This window comes from Phacochoerus africanus, chromosome 4 (assembly GCF_016906955.1).
Source record: "Phacochoerus africanus isolate WHEZ1 chromosome 4, ROS_Pafr_v1, whole genome shotgun sequence".
Lineage (NCBI taxonomy): Eukaryota > Metazoa > Chordata > Mammalia > Artiodactyla > Suidae > Phacochoerus > Phacochoerus africanus.
Window position 1 is genome coordinate 26,471,690 of NC_062547.1, and position 26,414 is coordinate 26,498,103.

Consider the following 26,414-nt stretch of genomic DNA (forward strand, 5'->3'; position numbering starts at 1 on the left):
CAGTAAAGAGGAGTTGGCTCTTGTCCCCATTTTTCAGAGGAAAAAACTGAGTCTTGGAGAGGTTACTCCCTCAGTTCTTAACTCTCAATGCCCAAGCAAACCCTTTCCACTTCCTCCCGGATCCTGAGCCTTGGTTTTCTGACCAAACCGCCACCTCAACCCCTCACTTGGTCTTGTGGGCACACAGCACAGCCCTAACTTCTGTTCATTCACCTGGTCCCCCAAACTAAGTCGTGAGATCATGTCTTTAGAATGTGGTAGTTGAAAGCTGAGCCTCTGAGGTCACAAGAGTATGGGTTCAAATCCTGGCCCTCCTATTTATTGGATGACTGTAGGGTCAGCGTTCTTGAGAGGAACAGAACCAATAGGAGACTGGATTGAGAGGGAGGAAGGGATGGAGGGGGGGAGGGGGAGAGAGGAGGAGGGGTGACCGATTTACTCCGAGACTGTCTCGGATGATTATGACTGTGGAGGGTGATTATGATCCTGAGATCTGCCCTCTGCAGGCTGGAGGCCTACGAAGCTGGTGGTGTCATTTCAGTACATATCCAAACACCTATGAACCTGGAAGCCAACAGTGTAAGTCCTTGTCTGAATCCGAAGGCCCGAGGACCAGAAGCATCGATGTCCAACAGTTAGAGGAGATGGATGGTCCAGCTCAAGCAGAGGGAGTGAATTTATCCATCCTCAAACTTTCTGTCCTCAATGCACGGGTTGACGCCCCCACACACTGGAGGGAGTGGCATATGCTTCACTCAGTTCATGAATCAAATGCGAATCTCTTCCAGAAACACCCTCCCAGACACAAACATTTTACCAGCTTTCTGTTATGCCTTAGCCCAGCCAAGGGGACAGATAAAATCAACCATCACAAGGACCTGATGCCTCCCATGACCTCCCGAGCCTCATCTTTTTCCCTGTGAAATGCGGATCTCAGCACTGGGAGAAGCTTCCTCAGAGGGTCCAGCGTGGTGCAGAACACTGGCGGGCAGCGAGCAGGCGATGCTCCTGCTGATGGCTGCTCTCTCCAGGGTCCCCGCTGTCACATCCTCACCTTTCCAAGCCAGAGACAACCTTTGGCTCACATACCATGAGAGAAGCAGAGCAGCTCAAAATTCCCAGCATCCCCCATGCCCGCCCGCCATGCTTTCTTCCTTCACAGACACGTGCCCCCCCCACCTACCCCCCACCCACCTGAACACGTCTGTGAAGCTCTCCCTTCTGGAGACTGCTTCTCCCAAATTTCAAGACAGGCAATGTTTCACCAAAATGATAACAATGTGATACGTACGCTGTACCATCTTCTCCGAACCCATCAAAGTCTTGCTGATTCCAGGTGAGCCCTGGGTGGCACAGGCGCCCCCAGACCAGTACCTTTTAAATGACAGGGTCCCTCGCTCTGAGTGAATGTGCTGACTCGATGGCATTTCCATACTTTCCTTCCACAGCCCATGGGCTACAGGGCAAGCTCTGTGCTTCCTCATTCAGATCCCAGGCTCGCCTCTGCACGCCTCCTCTCCGTTACCCCCCGTCCAATGCTTCCTCTCCCCCAGGACATATCCTGGCTTCATCATCATGCTCACTAGGCAACACTATCTGTGGATGTGTGTCCTCTCATTTTCTCCCATAAGTCAACCCTCCCTTCCCATGGCCACTGCTCTTCCATCTTCATTGCTCCTCAAGCTGTTTATTCATTTCATCCAATTGTGTATTCAACTAACGGTTACTGCGTGCCACGTGTGTGCAGGGGACCAGGGAAGGAAGTGCGAATGGGAAAGGCAGTTTAGCCTCGTGGCTGAAAGACTGGACTGGTTTCTGGAGCTGAGTTGCTGGGTTTAACTCTGGCCTCTTCACTTATTAGTTGAGTGATCCAGAGAGAATCAACCAACCTCTCTGGGCCTCATTTTCTTTTTTAAAATTAATTTTTTAGGTATTGATTAAAGGTAAGGGGCATAAATGGTGATGTTTGAGCAACCCTCACACAGATTAACTTGCGGCCCCACCGCCTCTTTGGATCCTGTCAAACACCCCACACCTGGTCTCTGAAGGTTTTTTCCACAGTTATGGTGACAGAGCGACACACTCCCCTTCTAAGCTCCAGTCTGGGTCTCTTAAGAGCTCAATTTGGGTTTTTTCTTCAAAGAATAAACTCAATATTTTAATATCTATGTCCTTATATAATTATCTTATTAAATTTGCTTTTTACTGAGGCAACACTGGTTTATAACATTATATATATTTCATGTGCACAACACTGTATTTGGCTTTTGTATATACTGTGGCACACTCACCACCAAAAACTCAGTTTCCATCCATCACCATACAGTTAACTCTTTTCACCCATTTCACCCTATTCAAGACCCTTACCCTCTGGTGACTACTATGTTCTCTTTATGTGTTTGTTTTTGTTTGGTTTATTCATTATTTTGACTTTTTGTTTGACTTCTATATTCCACACATGGGTGGAAATCATATGGTATTTGTCTTTCTCCACCTAACTTATTTCACTTAGCATAATACCCTCAAGGTCCATCTGGGTTAATGCAAATGAGCAGCGGTTCATCCTTTTTCACGGCTGAGTAGTATTCCATTGTGTTTGTGTGTGTGTGTGTAAAAACATACCACATCTTCCTTATCTATTCATCTTTTGATGAGTACTTTAGTTCCTTCTGTATCTTGACTACTGTAAATAAAGCCACACACAATGAACACCAGGGTGTTCAAATTAGCTTTTCAAATTAGCGTTTTTATATTCTTTGGGTAAATACTCAGAAATGGGATAGCTGAGTCATATGGTATGGTATTCTATTCTTAATTTCTTGAGGAATCTCTATACTGTTTTCCATAGTAGCTGCACCAATTTACATTCCCATCAATGGTGCACAAGAGTTCCCTTTTCTCCACATCCTCACCAACACTTGTTATTTCTTGCTTTTCCTGATAACAGTCATTCTTACAGGTGTGAGGTGCTATCTCATTGTGGTTTCAATTTGCATTTTCCAAATAATTATGATGATGAACATCTTTTCATGTGCCCACTAGCCATTAGTGTGTCTTCTTTGGAAGGAATGTCTATTCAGCCACTCTACCCATTTTAAAAAATTGGTTTGGAGTTCCTGTTGTGGCTCAGTGGTTAACGAATCCGACTAGGAACCATGAGGTTGTGGGTTTGATCCCTGGCCTTGCTCAGTGGGTTAAGGATCTGGTATTGCCATGAGCTGTTGTGTAGGTTGCAGACATGGCTCGGATCCTGCATTGTTGTGGCTCTGGCATAGGCTTGGCGGCTATAGCTCCGATTTGACCCCTAGTCTGGGAACCTCCATATGCCGCAGGTGTAGCCCTAGAAAAGGCAAAAAGACAAAAAAAGAAAAAAAAATGGTTTGTTTGCTTTTCTGTTGTTGAGTTGTACAAATTCTTTATATATCTTGGGTATTAACCCCTCATTAAATAGATCACTTGCAAATATCATCTCCCATTTGGTAGACTGACTTCATTTTGTTGATGGTTTCCTTTACTGAGCAGAAAATTTTGTCTGATGTAGTCCCACTTGTTTATTTTTGCATTTGTTTCCCTTGCCCAAGGAGACAGATCTAGAAAGATATTGCTAAGACTGATGTCAAAGAGCATAATGCCTATGTTTTCTTCTAGGAGCTTTGCGGTTTTAGGTCTTACATTCAAGTCTGTAATCCATTTTGAGTTGGATTTGTGTGTCTGGTGTGAGACAGTGGTCTCGTTTCATATTTTTGCATGCGGCTGTCCAGTTTTCCCAGCACCATTTACTGAAGAGACTATCCTTTCTCCACTGTATTTTCTTTGCTCCTTCGTAGTAAATTAATTATCCATATATATACGGGTTTATTTCTGGGCTCTCAATTCTGTTCTCTTGATCTATGTATCTTTCTGCCAGTACCATGCTGGTTTTTTTGTTTTTGTTTTTGCCTTTTTGTCTCTTTAGGGCCATACCCACGGCATATGGAGGTTCCCAGGCTAGGGATCTAATCGGAGCTGTAGCCGCCTGCCTATGCCAGAGCCAAAGCAACGTGGGATCCAAGCCGAGTCTGTGACCTACACCACAGCTCACGGCAACGCCAGATCTTTAACCCACTGAGTGAGGCCAGGGATCAAACCCGAAACCTCATGGTTCCTAGTCAGATTCGTTTCCATTGTGCCATGATGGGAACTCCAACTATACGATGGCTTTGTAGCATAGTCTGAAATCAGGGAGTATGGTACCTCCAGCTTTTGTCTTTTTTTCTTAGGATTGCTTTGGCTATTTGAGGTCTTCTTTGGTTCCATACAAATTTTAGAATTTTTTTTCTATTTCTGTGAAAAATGTCCTTGGGGTTTTAATAGGGTCTGCAGTGAAGTTGTAGACTGCTTTAACTAACATGGACATTGTAACAATGTTAATTTTTCTGATCCATGAGCACAGAATATCTTTCCACTTGTGTCTTCTTCCATTCCTTTCAACAATGTCTTATAGTTTTCAGTGCACAAGTCTTTCATTTCTTTGGGTAAATGTACTCCTAGGTGTTTTATTCTGTTACAATTGTAAACGAGATTATTTTCTTAATTTCTCTTTCTGCTAGCTCATCATTAGCATATAAAAACACAACAGATTTTAGCATGCTGACTTTGTACCCTGCAACTTTACTGTATTCATTTGCTATTTCGAATAGTTTTTTGGTGGAGTTTTCAGAGTTTTCTATGTGTAAAATCATGTCGTCCATAAATAGTGACAGCTTGGGGATGTCACTCTCTTTATTGATAAAATGTGGATAATAGTCACTGCCTCATGGGGTTCTTGCAAGGTTTAAATGATTGACAGCTATGAAATGCTCAAAGAGGTGCCTGGAGCATAGTAAATATGCCTAAGACAGTTTTCACTTACTACCACCACCTGTGGAGTGAAAGATATTATTCGGGTGCAGGAGTTGGCTCCTGCTGAGGAAGGTAGGTGCGTGGAATGATGAAATCATCCAATGGGAAGGGATCTGACCACTTTTTTTAAAATGCTTGCTACATCATCACATAGCTCTGTCTTCTTGCATGTGTGTTTCTCGGCTTATCCTAACTGAATATAAATCCTGAGAAGGAAAATACTGTCAAACTCTACTTGTGAACTTGTCCCCAGATTAGAAATACAGCTGAGGGAGTCTAGGTGGTGTATTTATTAAAAAAAAAAAAAATAGACAAGAGTGCCAAGACAATTCAATGGAGGAAGAACAGCCTTTTCAACAAAAAGGGCTGGGACAATGGGATACTCACAGGCAAAGGAATGAATTTAGACTCTATACATAAAAAACGAACTCAAAAAGGATCACAGACATAAATGTAAGGGCCAAAACATAAAACTCTTAGAAAAAACATGGGAGTAAATCTTTGGCACCTTGGAGTAGGCAATGGTTTATTAGACATGAAACCAAAAGCACAAACAAAAGAAAAAAACAGATGAACTGGGCTTCATCAAAATTAAAAACTTTTGTGCTGCAACTGATACTGTCAAGGAAGTGAAAAGATAATTCACAGAATGGGAGAATATTTACAAAGGTCATCTACCTGATAAAGGACTAGTTTGAAATAGATAAAAACACTTACAACTCAATAATAAAAAGACAAGTAACCCAACTTTAAAATGGTAAAGGATTTGAATAGACATTTTTTCCAAAGATGAAATCCAAACGGTTGATAAGCACATAGAAGATGCTCAACATCATTAGTCATTAGGAAAATGCAAATCGAAACTACAGTGTAATACTGTTTCACACCACAAGGACGGTTATCCTTTTTAAGAAAGAGAATAATAAGTGCTGGTGAGGACCTGGAAAAATCAGAACCCTGCTGTGAGAATGTAAAACGGTGCAGCCTCTTTGGAAAACTGTCTGGCAGTTCCTCTAGGAATTAAACACAGAACTGCCACGTGATGCAACAATGCCAATTCTAGGAATACACCCAAGAGAAATGAAAGCACAAGCCCAAATAAAACGTTTTACACAGATGTTCACAGCAGGATTATTTATAGAAGCCCAAATGTAGAAATATCCCAGAGGTCCATCAACTGATGCACAGGTAAATAAAATACGGCATATCTATCATATAACAGAATATCATTTGGCAGTAAAGAGAAATGAAGTACTGATACATCCTGGGATTTGGATGGACCTTGATAACAGAAAAACAAGCTGGTTACCAAAAAGAACATGTTATAGAATTCTATTTATATGAAATATCTAGAAAGCAGGTCTACAGAGAATGAAAGAAGAGTGGAGGGAGAAGTTCATGAAGTCAGAAGGGATGACTGCTCAGGGGGACAGGGTTTCTTCTTGGGGTGATGAAAATGTTCTAAAATTAAAAAGTGGTCCAACTATGTGAATATACTAAAAAAAAAAACACTGAATTGAAATGGTATGGTATGTAAGTTACATCTCGATGAGGCTGTTTGAAAAAATCCCCAAACAAACCAATATACTTTCCATGACCACCTCCTGCAGCGGTGTTCAGGACCCCAAATTGAACACAGAGTTCAGTCCAGAGGCTCTGGTTGGCAGAAAGTGAGGTAGTTCAGACATGGATTCTTATTGTTTTGCTTCTGTTGTTTGGAGATGGGCATGCCTCAAAACGGCACCACATGTAATGTGCCAACATCATTTGCAATACCATGCAGATGTTTTTCCCCCTAATTACTAACTCCTAAGTTCTTTTACCCCCCCCCCACCAAAGAACACTGGGAAGACACCAGAGATTTAGGGTCTGAAGGATTGGGTTCCTGTCCAGTCTTGTCATTGCCAAGCTGTGTGACCTTGGATAAATCATACCCACTTTCTGGGCCGCGACTTTCCCCTTCATAAAATCAAAGTGTCTAATGTTTCTCAAGCAGAGCATTAATGGTATTTGGAGAAGGGGGCACAATTCTTTGTGAGACTGGACCCCACGATGACCCAATCATGTCTCCACCCCTTGCCCCATCATTTTGAAACTCACCATCAGCATTTCCAAGTACCCTCTTCTCTCCTCTACATTTCTCCAGGGTAACTCTTCTAGCTCCAAATACTCCTTGCCACTGGCCATACTGCCTTCCACTTCAGTAATTTCCGCCTCCATAAAACCCTGATTACACTCTAGATCTTTTCTTGGGGGATATAAACATCTTACAGAATCATCTTTATTTTATTACCAGATTGGGAGCTAAAGGGTTGACCAAGCAAAGAACAGTACCATCTAAGGCATTTCTGAACTGGCAGAGCCCACTCAGACCTGCAGCCATAGCTGTCATGCTGCCTGTCACACTGTCAGGCTATGTAGGGAGCCAGGGACTCAGAAAACTACTGGCCCAGTTCCAGCCAGGGTGCTGCCATATTTAGGTTCATTCTCATTGAATAGTTCTGAAAATTCATGGTGTGGTTCTGATTCAAAATACTTCTAATGCAAAACAATAAGGATCAATGATGGAAACAGATTAGCAGAACCAAGATTAATTCAGAACCTAGCAAATTAGTACAGTTCCTCTAGTTTTTGCTTCACATTTCAGTTCATACCCCAGTTTCAAATATAGCATGTATTAAATATGACGTGAAGCCATAATTTAATGCCCTCTCTGCAAATTTTGCAATTCTAATAGCAAACATGCCATAAATCTGTCTCAAGGGACACGCCTTTTCTGAATGTCTCAAAGTGTGATTGTCTAGAATAGAGGCTCAGTCACTCCAGAGGCTTTTTTTCTTCCCTTTTCTTCCAGATTCCATCTCGTCACTTTCGCTCTAAAAGATGACTTTTGCAATCAGAAGGCAAGCCTTTGTCCTGATAAATGCGCCAAGTAATTTCTTTCAAACTAATCAGGATTTACACATGGCTTTTAAAACTAGTGCTGTTCCTTAGAAATGGAAAGAACTGTATGGTGCAGGGGGCGTCCTTATTTAGTGATGCATCCCAGTGCCTAACACTCAATAACATTTGCTGAATGAACACAGGCTAATAGGCGTTCACTTCTGCCATTTACCAATAAGACAGCCTTTCCAAGGATATAATCGAGGAAGGTATTACTGAGATACTCTGACAACAGAAGCCCCTCCTGAGCATCCCTCATCCCTGCTTCCCTGGTGGATGGTCTGATCCCCCGCCCCTCACCCCACCACCTGTATCTGGATGTTCACAATCCAGAACATTGTAGGCCAGGAAGCAAGATGCCAGATGAAATCAAGCCTGGAGCCTGGCTCCTTGCTGGTCGGCAGGAAGGAGAAAACCTCGTTAGCTGTCAGAGACAGAGCACCCGAGAGCTCACCTGATCCTTTTACAGTGAGTGTTCCTCCAAAGAGAAAAAGGCTTCGGGCCAGTAGTAATGGTGTTGCTGGTTACAGAGAAGAACACCGACCCCTGGGGAATGGAACCCCCACTCAGGAGGGCCTGCTCCGAGCTCCGGGCTCTACGGCCTTCTCTCACTTCTCCTTCCAGCAACCTGCAGGCAGGCCTTGTCATCTCTGTGTCAAAGACGCTCTGAGTGGCTAAGTAACTTGCCCAAAGTTACAGAGCTTCTAAGTGTGAGAGTTGCTGTCACCTGACCCTTTGCAAAGTCTGGGCTCTGAACATGTTGTATCTTAAGTATGGTTGTAAGGTCTTGGAAACCAGCAGGCTCTTAAATGTATATCCAAAGCCTGATGGATTTTTTTTTTTTTAACTTTCTCATATTGACTCTTCTCTGTAGTCTCCCTGCCTTCACAGGGCTGACAGAGAAAACCAAGCCCTCAGCCCCCAAGGTTCCTGTCTCATGCCAAGAAGTGGTGGGTCAGGGACTCAACTTTCATCCGAAGCACCTTACACAGTGCCTATGAATTGTTTGAGGTGACTGTAGGGTGACCAGGAGTAGCTCTGTGTGACTGAGTCAAGACACAGCAGAGTCTGGGGGGCAGGTAGCCTTTTCAGGCTTCATGTCTGGCACCATCTTCCCGAGAGCTCAGAAACACAAGGGCCACATGAAAGCCCTCTTGGGAAATGAGGGGCCCAGTGAAAGGTTTGAGCCAAAGAGCCTCTTCCCTTCAGGGAACAGACGAATGGCACAGGGAGAGATGCCTTTTGATAGACTGAGGTTCCAATGAGCTACAAATGCATAGAAAAAAATCATCCTTAAGTGTATGGTTCAAAATGATAATGTGTGATTATTTCATAGTTCCTGTGCTTCAGGAATTCAGGAAAGGAGCAGCCCTTCTAGCTTGTGATCAGACAGTGGCTGAAGCAGTGGGGGCTGCCCAGGCATCTTTTTCCTCACGGGCCCCTCCAGGGTCTCTCTGTGCACACGGGGCTTCCTGACAATATTGCGGCCTCGGGGCAGCTGGACTGTTGCAGCCGCTGCAGCGTTTGAAAGACAGAATTCCAAGAGCAAGGAGGAAGCTGCCTGTTACAGCTGGAGAAGTCACACGGCATTACTTCCATCATACTCTATCAATCAAAATAGCCAAAAAAGCCAGCCCAATTTCTAGGGGACGGCTCCGCTTCTTGATGGAAGGATGCCAAAGAATGTGTGGACATACTTTAAAACTGTCACACCCACCCACAGCAAATATAATACTCAATGGGGAAAAACTGAAAGCCTTCTCACTCAAATCTGGAACAAGACAGGGATGCCCACTCTCACCACTGCTCTTCAACATAGTTTTGGAAGTCCTAGCCACAGCAATTAGACAAACAGAAGAAATAAAAGGCATCTATATAGGAAGAGAAGAGATCAAACTGTATGCAGATGACATGATACTATACATAGAAAACCCGAAGGACTCAACCCCAAAACTACTTGAACTGATTAATAAATTCAGCAAAGTAGCAGGATAGAAGATTAACATTCAGAAGTCAGTTGCATTTCTCCATACCAGCAATGAAATATTAGAAAAGGAATACAAAAATACGATACCTTTTAAAATTGCACCTCACAAAATCAAATACCTCGGAATACACCTGACCAAGGAGGTAAAGGACCTATATGCCGAGAACTATAAAACTTTAATCAAAGAAATCAAAGAAGATGTAAAGAAATGGAAAGATAGTCCATGTTCCTGGATTGGGAAAATCAATATTGTAAAAATGGCCATACTACCCAAAGCAATCTACAGATGCAATGCAATCCCTATCCAATTACCCAGGACATTTTTCACAGAACTAGAACAAACAATCCAAACATTTATAGGGAACCACAAAAGACCCAGAATCACCAAAGCACTCCTGAGAAACAAAAACCAAGCAGGAGGCATAACTCTCCCAGACTTCAAGAAATACTACAAAGCCACAGTCATCAAAACAGTGTGGTACTGGTATCAAAACAGACAGACAGACCAATGGAACAGAATAGAGAACCCGGAAATAAACCCGGACACCTATGGTCAATTAATCTTTAACAAGGGAGGCAAGAACATAAAATGGGAAAAAGAAAGTCTATTCAGCAAGCATTGCTGGGAAACCTGGACAGCTGCATGCAGAGCAATGAAACTAGAACACACCCTCACACCATGCACAAAAATAAACTCAAAATGGCTGAAAGACTTCAATATACGACAGGACACCATCAAACTCCTAGAAGAAAACATAGGCAAAACACTCTCTGACATCAACATCATGAATATTTTCTCAGGTCCGTCTCCCAAAGCAATCGAAATTAGAGCAAAAATAAACCCATGGGACCTCATCAAACTGAAAAGCTTTTGCACAGCAAAGGAAACCCAAAAGAAAACAAAAAGACAACTTACAGAATGGGAGAAAATAGTTTCAAAGGATGCAACCGACAAGGGCTTAATCTCTAGAATATATAAACAACTTATACAACCCAACAGCAAAAAAGCCAATCAATCCATGGAAAAATGGGCAAAAGACCTGAATAGACATTTCTCCAAAGAAGATATACAGATAGCCAACAAACACATGAAAAAATGCTCAACATCGCTGGTTATAAGAGAAATGCAAATCAAAACTACCATGAGATACCACCTCACACCAGTCAGAATGGCCATCATTAATAAATCCACAAAGAACAAGTGCTGGAGGGGCTGTGGAGAAAAGGGAACCCTCCTACACTGTTGGTGGGAATGTCAACTGGTACAGCCACTATGGAGAACAGTTTGGAGATTCCTTAGAAATCTATCCATAGAACTTCCATATGACCCCGCAATCCCACTCTTGGGCATCTATCCGGACAAAACTCTACTTAAAAGAGACACGTGCACCCGCATGTTCATTGCAGCACTCTTCACAATAGCCAAGACATGGAAACAACCCAAATGTCCATCGACAGAAGATTGGATTCGGAAGAGGTGGTATATATACACAATGGAATACTACTCAGCCGTAAAAAAGAATGACATAAGGCCATTTGCAGCAACATGGATGGAACTAGAGAATCTCATACTGAGTGAAATGGGCCAGAAAGACAAAGACAAATACCATATGATGTCACTTATAACTGGAATCTAATATCCAGCACAAATGAACATCTCCTTAGAAAAGAAAATCATGGACTTGGAGAAGAGACTTGTGGCTGCCTGATGGGAGGGGGAGGGGCAGGGAGTGGGAGGGATCGGGAGCTTGGGCTTATCAGTCACAATTTAGAATAGATTTACAAGGAGATCCTGCTGAATAGCATTGAGAACTTTGTCTAGATACTCATGTTGCAACAGAACAGAGGGTGGGGGAAAAAAATGTAATTGTAATGTATACATGTAAGGATAACCTGACCCCCTTGCTGTACAGTGGGAAAATTAAAAAAAAAAAAAAAAAAACTATCACACCCAGGTTAGGAGAAAGCGAGAAGTAACCGGGCTGTGGATTGGCCGGGGGATGCGCCAGTCACTCTCCCCAAATACACATTTCCAGAAGGGAAGCAAACGGGCTCTGAGAGACCCAAAGAACTTGAGGGAAAATCTATAAAAGGTTCTGAGCCACAAGGGAGAGTCTGCCTAACAAATCAGCTAATGAGGACAACGCACCTGTCCTCAGAGGAGATCTCCTTCAGATGCAAAGTGACCCAAATCTGAGGCCCAATCTGTGAAAAAAGCAAAATCAAAGCCAGCGTCCTGCCATCTGAAGAAGAACTCTCACCTTGATCACACTTCAAAATCAAAGCAAAGGCTTGGCTCTCCCAGGGTCACAACAGGCTTACACCAAATGAGACTATAAAGGAACAAAGAAACGCGTGAAGTGTCGTTTCAACTAGACACTTGGGATGCAGACGGGCCGCTCCCTCTGGGTGTGCGTCTGGGTTTCCCCTGTCGGCGCTGCAGAACACGCCGGTTTCGACCTGCCTCACTTGAGAGCCCAAGGAGGCAAAGCACGGCCCGAGCGTTCTCTCTCAGGCTGCAGGAATTAATGCTGCTCAGACAAAAGTCCGAGGCCTGGTGGTGGTCCATGCCCAAGACCCACAGCGCATGCTGCTGACATAAACCAACCTCTGACCTATCGTCTCAGTTTAAAAGAGACTATAGCAGGAGTTCCCACTGAGGCTCAGTAGGTTAAGAACCCAACTAGTATCCATGAGGATGTGGGTTCGATCCCTGGCCTTGTTCAGTGGGTTAAGAATCCAGCATTGCCATGAGCTATAGGGTAGATCTAGCGTTGCTGTGGTTGTGGCAATATCACAAGCTCCACAGTACAAGTCGCTGGAAGCTTCCTACTTGCAAAGTATATTGTACTCAGTGATTAAACACCAGCTGCAATGGTGGCTTCCTTCAGAAAGCAACCCTTGCCTTATTCCCACCTAGGCAATTTTTATACCAATGGAGAATGAGCCCCTCAACTGTCAAATGCCCTGTATGCAATGCTTAAACACACTCAAAACGTTTACTCAGATCCTGCATTGCTGCAGCTCCGACTCGACATCTAGCCTGGGAATATGCCGCAGTTATGGCCCTAAAAAGAAAAAGGGGAAAAAAGAGAGAGACTATGGCAGAAACTGTGGCCAATTATCCCCCAGGATCCAGCCATTACCTCTTTCTCTCTTTTCAGAATATATATACTCCTGAGTCTTAGCTGAGCAGATAAATACCCACAAGGATAAGGAACACCTTTCTCGGCCCCTCTCGCAGCTAGCTATGGTCACGTGACTAAGTTCAAGGCACTGGATTAGGAACAAAAGTGATGTGTGCAACTTTTGGATCATCTCCTTAACGATGAAGCAGCCCTGCTTGGTTTCCTGTTCTTTCCTTTTTTCCTGACGTCTAAGAAACACTGACCACTGGAGCAGCCTTGAGGGCACTGAGAAGGGCAGAGCTCCCTGCTGGTCCAGATGGCTCACCTCTGGGATCTTATATGTGAGAGGCTTTGCCTTGTTTCAGGTTTTTGGGTTTGTTTTTTTTTTTTTGCCTTTTTGAATTTTTGCTTTCCCAGGCTAGGGGCCCAATCAGAGCTATAGCTGCTGGCCTATGCCACAGCCACAGCAACGCAGGATCCGCGCCGCATCTTCGACCTACACCACAGCTCACGGTAACGCCAGATCCTTAACCCACTGAGCGAGACCAGGGATTGAACCTGCGTCCTCATGGATGCTAGTCAGATTCATTAACCACTGAGCCATGATGGGAACTCCCAAACTTTCATACTTTCAAATGCAGGGGCTTAATAGGACAGTTAGTAGTGTTGATCAAAGGACTGGTATGTGTTCCCGGTCTTCCTCTCCAACTGAAAAATAAGTCACTAGAGGATGGAGCAGCTCTTAGGAGCTCTCTCAATTTCTCATAGCACTAGCAGTGTGCTCTGCAAACAGGAGATCTTCAATCAAAGCTGACCTACCAATGGAAATGTAAGCAGACCCACATTACACAGGGCACAAGATCTCCAGGAAAAGAAGTCACAGAAGAAGAATGTGGCTAAGTGTCATTTTGTGCCATTCCAGAAGCACAGACTAACCAGACTGATAACCGGCTCAGTTTCCAGAGACAAGGAAGGCACAAGAAAGAGGTGCTGGGAGCATTTGGGGGCTATGACAAGATAATGCAACATCAGAGCACATTTTAATTTTTCCCAGGTCACAGAGCTCTCAGATAACTAAACTGGGGCCAAAAAAAGATAATTACTGGATGGCATGACCCAAGGGAGATTTTCAAGCCTCAGCGTTGTGGCCATCTACCCTCCCGAGCTGTTCCCATCCCGGAGAATTCACAGAATCTATTCCACAGTCTCAAGGAGTATCCCCAAGCCCCAGTTAGATTTCCCCTGCCAGTGGGACAGCAAAGCTCCCTAAGACCCACGGAGAATCAGGATTTTCACTGCACGAACTGATAACCAGCCCCTCCTGGGAATTTCTTTACCAGGGCGGAGCCTCTTCATTTCTCCAAATTTTCCTCCTCTGCCTCCAAGTTACAAATAAAGCAGGCAGGGAGGGGGGCCCCCACAAGCCAGCCTCAACCCCCTGAGAGCTTCATGCCCCACCCGAGCCACCCCCTTCTCCATGTGCACACTTTGCTCCATTTGGAATCTCTGTCTTTGAAGATGCTATTCCTTCTGGCTAGATGCCCTGCCTCCTGCTTATTTCTGAATCCATTTTTATTTATCCGTAAGGACTGGGCAGAGATTTCATTCCTCTGAAGTCATGTTCCCCTAGGAAAAACAGTCACCCCTCACCATCTCAGTCATGTCCCCATGTCCCCCAAGGTGAGCTGCTCCTTCCTCTGTTACAGCATTTATCGCACTTCAGGGTAATTATCCTGTGGGGCGCTATTTCTCCCTTTGCCACTATGATCAACGCTGATCTGACCTAGCTTCCTGTTTCTTCCAGAACCTGGGTGGGGCCAGGCAGCAGCAGGCACTGTGTAAATGCTCTGTGTTTAAAGGAATACGAGGAAGAGTTAAGACAGTAAAAGGGCCTTGGGTGGGAAGCTGAGGGCCACAAGCTGTCCAAAGATGGGCACATGTTCCCTGCACAGACAGGCAGCACAGCACGGCTTGTCCTGCAGCTCAGAAAACCTGAGGAGACAGTAAGCCCCACCCACGTCCCCCTGCCCTGAAACTTGGTCCATGGGTCTCAGGAAGAGGCACGCTCTGCCAGGTGTCCAGGCGGGATCTGCCACCTGCCCGGGAGAGGTGGGGACAGATGAAGAAGCCGGGGGAGGGGAGAGAAGGGGGGACGTGCACAGGGAATAGGGGAGACCACAGAAACAGCTCTGAGGATGGGCGCGGTGGCTACAAGCTCAGGAAGCAGTTACCGTCCTGAGTGGAGAACCACTCTGACTTGCTTCTAAACGAGGGACACGTTAGACATCCTCAAACACCTGCTGCCGCGGTTAAAGAGAAGGAGGCTTTCAGGATACCAGCACTCAATTACCAAGACGAGAGCCCCACAGGGGGAGAAAGGCACAATCAACCTCTCCCAACCTCCTTCTGGTTCTTCCCACCAACTCAGCGTTTCTGCCGCTCCCAGCCCAGCTGGGCTTTCAAACTCTGAAATTAAAAGTGGAAAAAAAAGGCTTCTGCACTCCTCTTGCTGATCAGACTTCCGGCGGTTTTATTCTAGAGAAAGCCAAACGAATTCTTTCGGGGTGACGACTCTTTCCTGGGGCCCATCTAAGGATGCTCTCGCCGTCCTTTGGTGGCATGAGTTCTGTGGTAAATACTGACCACCCATCAAATTCTAAGTTGTCTGTCACATTTTAGGTTGGACCCCCTAACCCCAGACTACTATCTTTTTCTTAATTCATAAAGCTTTTCCCCATTCACCCTCAAAAAAGGAGACAAAAAACTGGCACGTCTCCCATCTCATGCCCTCCACCATTTCTCTACAAATCTTTGGCTGCACCGTCTTAGGTTTTATCTTGCGACAAAAAGCAAAGGTCTTCTTCCAAAAGCATAAGCTTCTTTTCTTCTCAATTACTCAGGCCAGTCGGGGAGCCTGGGGCAGAAAGGCAAGGAACAGGGACAACTGGAAAATACTACAGCAGGTTCTCCAGTGGTACAAAATTAGCATTCCCACAGTGACCTGCCCCTGGCTGTTTCTACCCCTGGCCACGTGCATGCAGTTTATCACCAAATCCTGGTGATTCTAGCCTCAAACGCTTTCTGAAGCCATCGCCCTGTCCATCCTTTACACGGCCTGTCCGGGGCTTCCCACTGCCCAGAAAGAAAGTCCAACATCCTTACTGTGGCTGGCCATGCCACCAAGCCACAGGCCACTTTGACCGCCTTGACTTCCCTCCAGATTATTCTCCTGCCACCACAGGGCAAAACGCAGGTTATGGGTTCTTCAAATGCACCACGCTGTTCAAATGTTGAATCTTGGATCTTCTAACCTATGGTTCCTTCTACCTAGAAGGTTCTTCCCCCAACCATCCAGCTAATTCCTCCAGTTATCTTCCCGTTTCAACTTGAGCATCACTTTCTCAAGAAGGCCCCGGCATCCTACAGTTTTCCGTCACTCTCTTCCAAAGCATCCTGTCCTTGTCCTTGACACACACGCCTCATATTCGCAACCGACACAACGCCTGTTTTTCCTACTCGGGTCTAAGTGCCGTCAGCATAGAGACCACACTCGTCGTGTTCCTTATTACCTGTCTTCCATTCCAAGATGCCCATTTCTTCCCATTTTAACATCCTGAAATTAGGACGCATCTGAAAGTCAGCAGCACATCATCATTTTTTTTTTGTCTTTTGTCTTTTTTGTTGTTGTTGTTGTTGTTGTTGTTGTTGTTGCTACTTCTTGGGCCGCTCCCGTGGCATATGGAGGTTCCCAGGCTAGGGGTTGAATTGGAGCTGTAGCCACCAGCCTACGCCAGAGCCACAGCAACGCGGGATCCGAGCCGCATCTGCAACCTACACCACAGCTCACGGCAACGCCGGATCGTTAACCCACTGAGCAAGGGCAGGGACCGAACCCGCAACCTCATGGTTCCTAGTCGGATTCATTAACCACTGCGCCACGACGGGAACTCCAGCACATCATCATTTAACTGTCACATTTTTCTTTCTCAGCAAAACATAAAATAATGGTGGGTTTTACACTTGATGGCAGCTTCATCTTTGTCAAAATAAGGTATGGCCCTGTAACTAATGGGCACAGTGCCCAGGACAAAGCAGCCATCAATAAATACCTGATAAATACACACAGACATACACACAGTCCTTGAGGAGCTGATATGGTTTCTGCTACATGAAAAACACACCTTAAAGTCTCAGTGATTGACAACAGCCGAGACTCATTATCTTACCCATGGGTCTGCAGGTTGGTTGTATCTTGGCGGCCTCAGCTGGGACTGAGCCCAGGCTGTGGGCTGGGTCCAGGTCTGGCACTTTTCCTTGGACCAGTAGTATATTCTTCTCACAGCAGATCACGAGATAGAAAGAGATGAAGCACAAAGGCACAGCATCCCAACCTCCCTTCTCATCCCGTCTACCAACACTCCACGGCCAAGGCAAGCCCAGCATCCATGGGTAGGGACACTTGCTCTGGGTACCACGCAGGTCACGAGGTAGAGGGAGAGCATGAGGACCATAGGATAAGGATCCAACCCACCACAGTCCCCCATGGAGGAAGGTGTTGGAATGGACACAAAACCTTGCGTTTGGTGCTGAAGGACAGCTCCCATTATGGACCACAGAGAATATGGTTCTGGTCACCACGGTGGAAGCCCTGAGTTAGCAGAGGTGGCTTCAGCTCATCACCCCTCCACCCAGCGGTCAGAAGGACCATTCTCCTTGGTTGGGTCAGCCGTCAGGCTTTCTTTGAGGCACTTATTTGAGAGGCTAGGGGAGGACACAATCACTGCCCCTAATTCTTCCTTCCCGCACTTACAATTTATCCATTGTTAAGCCGAGGCTCCAGCTCCCAACCTGAGTGTGTCACTGGCTAGTTTAGGTCGGTGGGGGCATTAGGACAGGAGGACAAAAGACCCAAGGTACCTGGGTCCATCTGAAGGTACCTGGACAACAGAAGTGTTGATGGTCTTGACCAGGGCTTTGAGGACACCTGGAGGAGTTCTGACGCCCTGTTTTTTCAGCCCCAGGGCTACTGTGGAGTCAGAGCTAATGAGGTCTGCACACCAAGTACAGAAATGAACATCTTGAGATACAAGCTGGGAGATGTCCCATTAACCCAGCATGGCTCCACCCAGCACCTCTCCCCGCAGGGAAGATTCACCCACAAGCGTCCCTATTCCATCAAGGCACCGAGTGCTTTCCTGGATCCCTTTGCTTTTGCTCTCTGCTCACATCCCAGCAGTTCTGATCCCTTTGTTGGTATTTCTGCTGCGACACTTAGTATAGGGCTGTGCCCTTCCTGAGTGTGACTTCCAGATGAGCTTGCTAGGGCTGCCCTAACCAAGCCTCATGAACGAGATGGCTTCAACAGCAGTGGTTGCGGTTCTGAAAGCTGGCATTTGGCAGGTGGGCTCCTGCTGGGGCTGCAGGAGAGAATCTGTGGTTTGCTGGCAATCTCTGGCGTTCCCTGGCTTGTGGACATATCGCCCCAAGTTCTGCCTTCATGTCCCTATGGCGTGCTCCCTGTGTCTGTGCCCAAAGGTGCCCCCCACCCCACTTTAGCCATGCCTGCAGCACATGGAAGCTCCCAGGCCAGGATCGAACCCGAGCCACAACAGCGACTTGAGCCACAGCAGTGACAACACTGGCTCCTTAACCCACTGAGCCAAGAAGGAACTCCAAAGATGCCCTTTTTATAGACACCAGTTACACTAGATTAGAGGCCTGCTCCACTCCAATGTGACACCATCTTAACTAATTACAATGCAATGATCCTATTTCCAAGTAAGGTCACATCCTGGAGTCTGGGACTTCGACACAGGAATTATGGGGGAAAACATGATTCAAGAGATGCCAAGACCATTTCTGTATCCCCTCTATGCAGCTCAGGGCCTGGCACATGGCGGCACCCCATTACCTGCCCCCAGACAAAAATGCCGGTAAGGACTGTGCAGTCTCTCTCTCTCTCTCTCTCTCTCACACACACACACACACACACACACACACACACACACACACTCTCTCTCTCTCTCTCTCTCACACACACACACACATATACAGACACACACACACTCTCTCTCACACACACACAGGCACACACACAATTCCACAGAAGAAACGGGACAAAGCTATCACCGTTAGCGTCTGGTGGGGTGCCAAACCTCACGGCCAGCTTTCCAAATTCTCCTCAAACGTTATCACCAGGACACAGCAAGCGGGATAAAGAAACTGCAACCCTATTGCCAAAATCCTCAATTAACTCTCCTGGCATTGGTGGCTTCCTCAGAAGAGCCTGACTTCCCAGCACACCCCTCGAGGCGGGGAGGAGGACAGGCATCATTAGTCTTTCTGGCTGAAGGGAAAACTTGAGAACAAAGAGAGGAAAAGACGCCTGCCTCATACAGAGCCTCCTCCTGAGCTCACAGGACGAAGGCTGGACAGCAGCCTGGTGCTCCCGGGCCCAGGATAGCAATAACCAGACGGTTGCATCACGGGTGATGGGGATGCTAGCAGTGCGTCAGACGACCTGAGCTCCCATCCTGCTTCATCGCTTACTTGCTGTGTGGACCTGGCACAACTGTGGGACCTCTCTGTTCCTCAGGCTCTTCATCTAGAAAAACAGGAGGCATTTTCTGTGACAGGATCCTCGTCCCACAGGAATATTTGTGATGGCTGACTAGAATAATATAAGCAAAATGCTTGGGATGGTTCCTGACCTTTCACTGGTGCTCCAGGTGATGGCTACTCTTATAAACACCCTGTGCGATCGCCTTCCCAAGGGCTGACCCTCTCATCATCACCTGAGTCTTCATAAGCTCTCTGTGACTGGAACAATCAGAATTGGGAGTTCCCTTGTGGTTCAGAAGGTTAAGGATCCAGCATTGTCACTGTTGTGGCTCTGGTTGCTGCTGTGGTGTGGGTTTGATTCCTGGGCTGGGGATTTCCACATGCCATGGAAAAGCAGCACCCCCCCCCCAAAAAAAAGGAAGAAAAGAAAGAGAAAGAAAGAAATTAATTGCAGGAGGTTTGGGGAGTTTCCTTGTAGCCCAGTGGGGTAAGGATCCAGTGTTGTCACTGCAGCAGCTGGGGTCGCTGCTATGGTACAGGTTCGATCCTTGGCCTTGGAACTTCCACATGCTATGGGCGACCAAAAAAAAAAAAAGAAAGAAAAATGAAAAGAAAGAAATGGGGCCCATTTAAGAGGTATTCGTGGTATTAGTTCTCTATTATGGTATAACAAATTATTTTGAAACCTACAGGCTTAAGAAACCAAACATTTATCATCTCTCAGTTTCTGTGGCTCAGAAATCCAAGAGTGGCTTAGCTCTGGCTCAAGCCTCTTACGAGGCTATAGTCAAGGTGTCTCCTGGGGCCACAGAGAGCTCAATGGTGGAGCAAGGGAGACGTCACTTCCAAGCTCACTCCTGTGGTTACCGGAGGCCTCGTGCCTGGCCTCATTTGGTCAAGCCCTGCCCAGTTCCTGGCCGCGTGGGCACGTCCATGGCGCCGTTCACAACATGGCGGCCATCCGAGTGAGCGAGACAGCAGCGTAAGCAAAGGAGAGGCAGAGTCTTTTGGAGTCTAATCTCAGAACTGACGTCCCACCGTTTCTGCTGCCATTTTCTTTGTTAAAAGCAAGTCACAATTTATATACCTATGTTCACAGACGCATGACTCACAATAGGTAAAAAGTGGATACAACTCAAGTGTCTATCAACAGAGGAATGGATAAACAAAATGTGGTAGAGATGTACAACCGAGTATTATTCAGCCTCAAGTAAAAAGGAGAGTTCTGACACATGCCACAACATGGATGAATCTTACTACATAAGACATTATATACATGAACTAAGCCAGTCATAAAAAGACAAATACTGTGCGATTCCATTTATATGAGGAATCTAGAAGAGTCAATTCCATAGAAACAAAGTAGTAGCAGTTGCCAGGGGTTGGCGGGAGCGGGGAGGAGGGACGGGGTGGGGAGTTGTTTAATGGGTCAACTCTAGCTTTAGTTTTGCAAGATGAAAAAGTTCTAGAGATTGGTTGCACACCAAGGTGAATGTACTTAATGCTGTGGAACCATATACTTAGAAATGGCTAATAGGGTAAATTTTATATTATGTGTATTTTGCCATGACTGAAAAAAAAGAACAAAATAAAACTATATACAAGGTCCAGACCATATGCAAAGGGTTGGGATTACACCAGGGCATGAACCCTAGGAGCTGGGGACCATTGAAGGCTGATTGCCACATTCAGCCATTTATCCAAAGTTGGAAAGAATCTACCGTTCCATTAGGATTGAATCCAAATATTTAAGGCCACCTGAGTGCTGGCCACAGCCAACATGGCAGCACCTGCTGTCCCTCCAAGGCACCTCCCCCCGCCCTCAGGGAAAGTTCCTAAGCAACAGGAAGCCATATGCAAAGCCTGCTCCAAAGCCACTGCGTGTGGAATAATCTGGTAACGGGTTACGCTCCCAGCCAATGAAGCCCCAATTAAAATTCGATTCCACCATAGTGTTCTCTGGTCTCTAAAATACATCGCATCTGGAATCAAAAGGCACAGGAATGACTGCACTTTCATGGTCCCATTCTCGCTTCCAAGTCCTGGCAGAGTTTGCTGTTGCTTTGAAAGGCCAAGGTAATAAGGAAAGGCACTAAACGGGGATGAGCAGAGGAAAGCCAGGGTCTCTTGATGGAGACAGCATTTTTTCATACCCTCATCAAGTTAGAAGAAAAGTCTGTCAAGCATCCCATTTCCTGTCCTGGGGTCAGTTTTCTCCATTTCATCCCCCCCCAAAAAAATTATAAAATATAATTTCCTTTTCCCACATCAATTGAAAGCAAAGACGCATTTTTTTGCCAGGAGAAGCAGACAGGATGTATCTTGACTAAATGAGCTCATGTACAGAAAGTGCCCAGCACAGACTCTGGTGTGTGGCAGGGCTGAATAAATGCTACTATTAAGATGATAATAAGTCAAATCCTACATGTTGTTTAGTCAAGATGCCTCTGAAATTCTTCAGGAGGACACCACAGTCTCTCAAAAGCCCAGTATAGCTCAGGTTTTAACCCAGCACGGGCATACTAGGGTTCCTTTAAGTACCAAAATTAGCAGTTTGCATTTAGAAGCTACACAACCGAGAATGGTACACCCTTCCATACTAGAATTACACTCGGAGCAAAGAGACCCTGACATCAGTAAGAGGGATGCAGAACTGCAGACTGGCCGCCGGGACGGAGGTCCACATTCCCATCTCATGCCCACTGCGGGGTGTACTCCCAACGAGGGAACAATAGGATCATTTATTCTGTTTTAACAATAACAACACTTCTTATGACTATTCTAGTAGATTGTGGATACCCGCACTCACATAACTTAGGCATATATACAGTGTAATACTGCATAGGGTACAAATTAAACATAGCTTAATAACGACACCTTATAAAGAAATATTTCCTAGTCTTTTTTTGTTTGTTTGTTTTTTAGGGCCGAACCCTCGGCCTATGGAGGTTCCCAGGCTAGGGGGTGGTTGAATTGGAGCTGTAGCCACTGGCCTACGCCACAGCCACAGCAAAGCCAGATCAGAGCCGCTTCTGTGCACTGACACCAGAGCTCACAGCAACACTGGATACTCAACCCACAGAGTGAGGCCAGGGATCGAACCAGTGTCCTCATGGATGCTAGTCAGATTCGTTTCCGCCGCACCATGACAGGAAACCCCTACTTTCTAGTCTTCAGCACTTAATCTACTCTGTGCTCGGTATTGTGCCACCAGGTAGGATCAGTGAGATTCAAGAGACCAAAAAGTCACGCTTCCTGTTCTCCGTTAGCTACTGGAGTTGCCTCTCCACAATGGCTTCCTTGCTCAGAGGCTGCCATATTGATGGCAACAGACACCTGTTACCCACGCCCTGACGGGGCCAGTGTTCTGCCAGCATGTGCGAACAGAGCTCATTTTCTAAAGGGAGGTTGTCTGGGCAGGCAAGGCACAGATCTGAGATTCTGAGGAAGGGTGCTCCAAGGAAGGCTTTTGCCAAAAGCTGGGCTTCATGTGAATGTGTCCACTGCCAACTCCTCCTACACCTCAGGCTTACAGTATGAGAGTACAGCATACAGAATGAGAGTACAGCATACAGTATGAGAGTACAGCATACAGAAAGAAAGGCGCTGGGCTTAGAAATCCTAACTTCAACCAGTCTGCAGAGGAACAGTTCTTCTTAGGGACAAGCAAAAGTCTGCTTCACAAAATGCTGGGATCAGCGTCGGGTGGGGGGTGGGGTAGTGAGATGGGTGCTGCCAAAAGCATTGGGATGAATTCCCTAACTTCCACGTCCTAGACTTGAGCATCCTTTTGCTGAATATCTCAGGGCACCACGAGTGACTTTAGGATGCATAAACATATGAGAAGCTACATAAGAAGCAATATTTATAGAAAATCTTCCTCAATCCCTCTGATCTAAGCTAATAGTTCCTTGATCCTATGACTGCTGTTCCCCTATCACTGCTGATGGCCCAGGAGGCATACTGCCATATGTTCTGGTTTATAAAAATTTGACTTTGCCTATTGGCTAGAAACACCTTGCTATTCAAGCAGGAGTTTAGAAATCCCGAGGCAATGGCAAGATTAGAAACCTCTCTAAAGTTAGTGGATAACAGTGGTTCACATATTTTCATGTGAATTGGATTCACCTGGAGGGCTTGTAAAAACAGATGGCTGAGTCCATCTCCAAGGTCGAATTGCTGGGTCTGGGTGCAGCCTGAGCTTTGCATTTCCAAAGAGTTTCCATGTGATGCTGATGCTGCTGGTCTGGGGATTAAACTTTGAGAACCACTGAGGAGAAGGCTCAAAGCGGGGATTTTCCAGGCAAGGACAAGACTCACTTCTCAGAGCCACTCGCTCTCTGTACAAATTTTTGCAAAGTCCATTCTGTCTTTTCTTCTCTATGGACCTCAGTCATATGGATTTAGGTTGATCATAATCCTTGGTCTGTGACCCACTCTCTCCAGGAGCCATTTGTTCATTCATTCACTCATATTTAATAACATAATAAACACCAACCAAAATAAAAGCTAGGACCTTAAAAGGAGCCTACATCTAACTTCACAGCACTTATCACATCCATCCTACCTCCCAACATATGAACTAACCAGTGATCTATCTTTCTCTTGCTTTTTCTCTTTTACAGTATTATTAAATCTAGAAATTGTAATACAGTCATACAGTGGAATACTGAATAACACTCAAAGTAAATGAACTCTAATAAACAATCATACGAGTGGACCACGGCAATATAATTTTTGCGTCAGAAAAGTAAAGACTGCACATGGATGATACCAGTTTATAACATTTGAAATAGACACTTTTTAGGATGTCTTCACATCAACATCATTTTTAAATCTTTGCATTTTTTTTTCTAATCACAGAAGAAATAAATGCATGTTTACCAGAAAACGGTCAACAAGTAAGGAAATGTACCCAGTCAGTTTCAACAGCGGAGGATATGACCCCGCGGAGCGCTTCTGGGTTCCCTAAAAACCTCACCTTTCCATCCCCTAGACGCATCCCTCAGCTTCCCTCCAACAGCTCTGAGGATGCAAGCTCTGACAAGAGTAGGCCATTCACGTAAGACAAACCCAAACAGTAAACAAACACACAGGGGAAAATGTTAGCTTTGCTCATAATCAGAGAAATGCAAATGAAAGCATTTGGGGAGTTGTCTTTCTATGACTAACTCAGCAAAAATGGAAAAAAGAGGAGAGCAGTGAATGCCTGGGATATTACTGTAAACCTGACATGCACAGACAGTACTAGCAGCAGCAGAGAGTGAAAAAAATTTCAAATTTCAAACAGCTGTACGGTGAGGTGTACGCATGGACTGTGCAGCTGTCTCATTCTGCTGGATTTATCCTGAAGGAGTATTTCAGTGGAAAGAAACCACCTAGGTGAGCCCCAACAATGCAACGATTTAAAAAAGCACCACAGAGTACCGTGACAGTGCATAATGCGGCTGGGCAAATTACAATTTTGAAGAGAAAACGTACATTTGACATTTAATGCATGAGATGCCCCGTTCTGCCAAATTTATCCTAAAGAAGTACTTCAATGGAAAGAAACCACCTAGGTGAGCCCCAACAATGCAACAATTTAGAAAACCACCACAGAGCACCATGACAGTGTGTAATGCAGCTGGGAAAATTACAATTTTGAAGAGAAAATGTGTATCTGATATTTAACGCATGAGAACTGCAAAATACAAAATGGTAGGTGTGTTATGGTTAAAACCCTGTGTACAACGGCTGCAAGCTAAGGGCAGAGATTAACACAGCTGTTGTATTTGGAGGTGGAATGGCTGCTATTTTCTAGGCAGTGATGTTGTAATTATTTTTTTAGAGCTTGAGAGGCTCCTACCTTGAGAACTTTCACAGCTTTCTTCGTCGCTGTTGTCTTGACAGTTATTTTGCCCATCGCAAATGAAGCTCTTGTCAATGCAGAGGCCGTTCTTGCAGTGGTAGCGGGCGGTGGAGCAAAGCAGAGGGTTTGCTGCTGTGAAGGGAAAACAGAGCAGATCACCAGGGAGGTTAGCAGGTCCCCTCTACCCCCTGCCCACCCTTCTCCAGCCAGGAGTTACGGCTTGCTCATCTTCTAGGATGGCTGATGCAAAGCCGGCCCTGGGAGACTGGCCAGGCAATGACCTAGACAGGATGAGACTTATTCTGCCCAATTCTAAAAGCTCCTTCTCCCAAGGCATCTTGCTACTGCCCTATAACTATACCAACACGGCTGGAGGGCAGTGCCTCCCTCCAACTGGTCAACCTCTAGGTCTTAGACCAGCAGCCTCTGAGGGGCCTGGGGCAAAACCCGAATCTCCTGGGACAGTCAAGAGTGGAATGGTCAGGGAGTTCCCATCATGGTGCAGTGGTTAACGAATCCGACTAGAACCATGAGGTTGTGGGTTCGATCCCTGGCCTCGCTCAGTGGGTTAAGGATCCGGCATTACCGTGAGCTGTGGTGTAGGTTGCAGACGTGGCTCAGATCCTGCGTTGCTGTGACTCTGGCGTAGGCCAGTGGCTACAGCTCCGATTAGACTCCTAGCCTGGGAACCTCCATATGCCTCAGAAGTGGCCCTAGAAATGGCAAAAAACAACAACAACAACAAAAAAGAGTGGAATGGTCGGTAACCTAGGAGACACCCAGAGAAGAGCAAAGTTAGAAAAGGTGGGTGAGCTGGGGACCCAGGAACCTCTGCCATGGAGGGAGTGATGGCATGACCCAATCCAAGGGCTATGTTGGATTCTTCTGGTTCCCGAACTGTGCGCAAGGCTCTATAAGAAAAGAAAGAAATGGTTCCTCCCCTCAAAGAAGAAGGCAGCAACCGGCCAGCATGAGGTCAACACAAAACTACTTAACCAAATCACAGAAAATCACAATTTCTACAGCACAATTTCTCTCACTTCCCCACTCGTTGCAGTGCAAT

At 45.8% G+C, this 26,414-nt stretch overlaps 1 protein-coding gene across 2 annotated transcripts in view; it reads right to left on the minus strand.

The window, feature by feature from the left end:
- LDLRAD3 (low density lipoprotein receptor class A domain containing 3) overlaps window positions 1-26,414 on the minus strand; it is a 268,394-nt gene that overhangs the window by 100,304 nt on the left and 141,676 nt on the right. The window contains exon 4 of one of the 2 annotated variants that reach the window (XM_047775979.1): window positions 25,349-25,480. In XM_047775979.1, coding sequence (XP_047631935.1) covers window positions 25,349-25,480 — 132 coding nt within the window. Of the gene's footprint in view, window positions 1-25,348; window positions 25,484-26,414 lie in introns of both variants that reach the window. The other variant, XM_047775978.1, reaches the window with a different exon arrangement.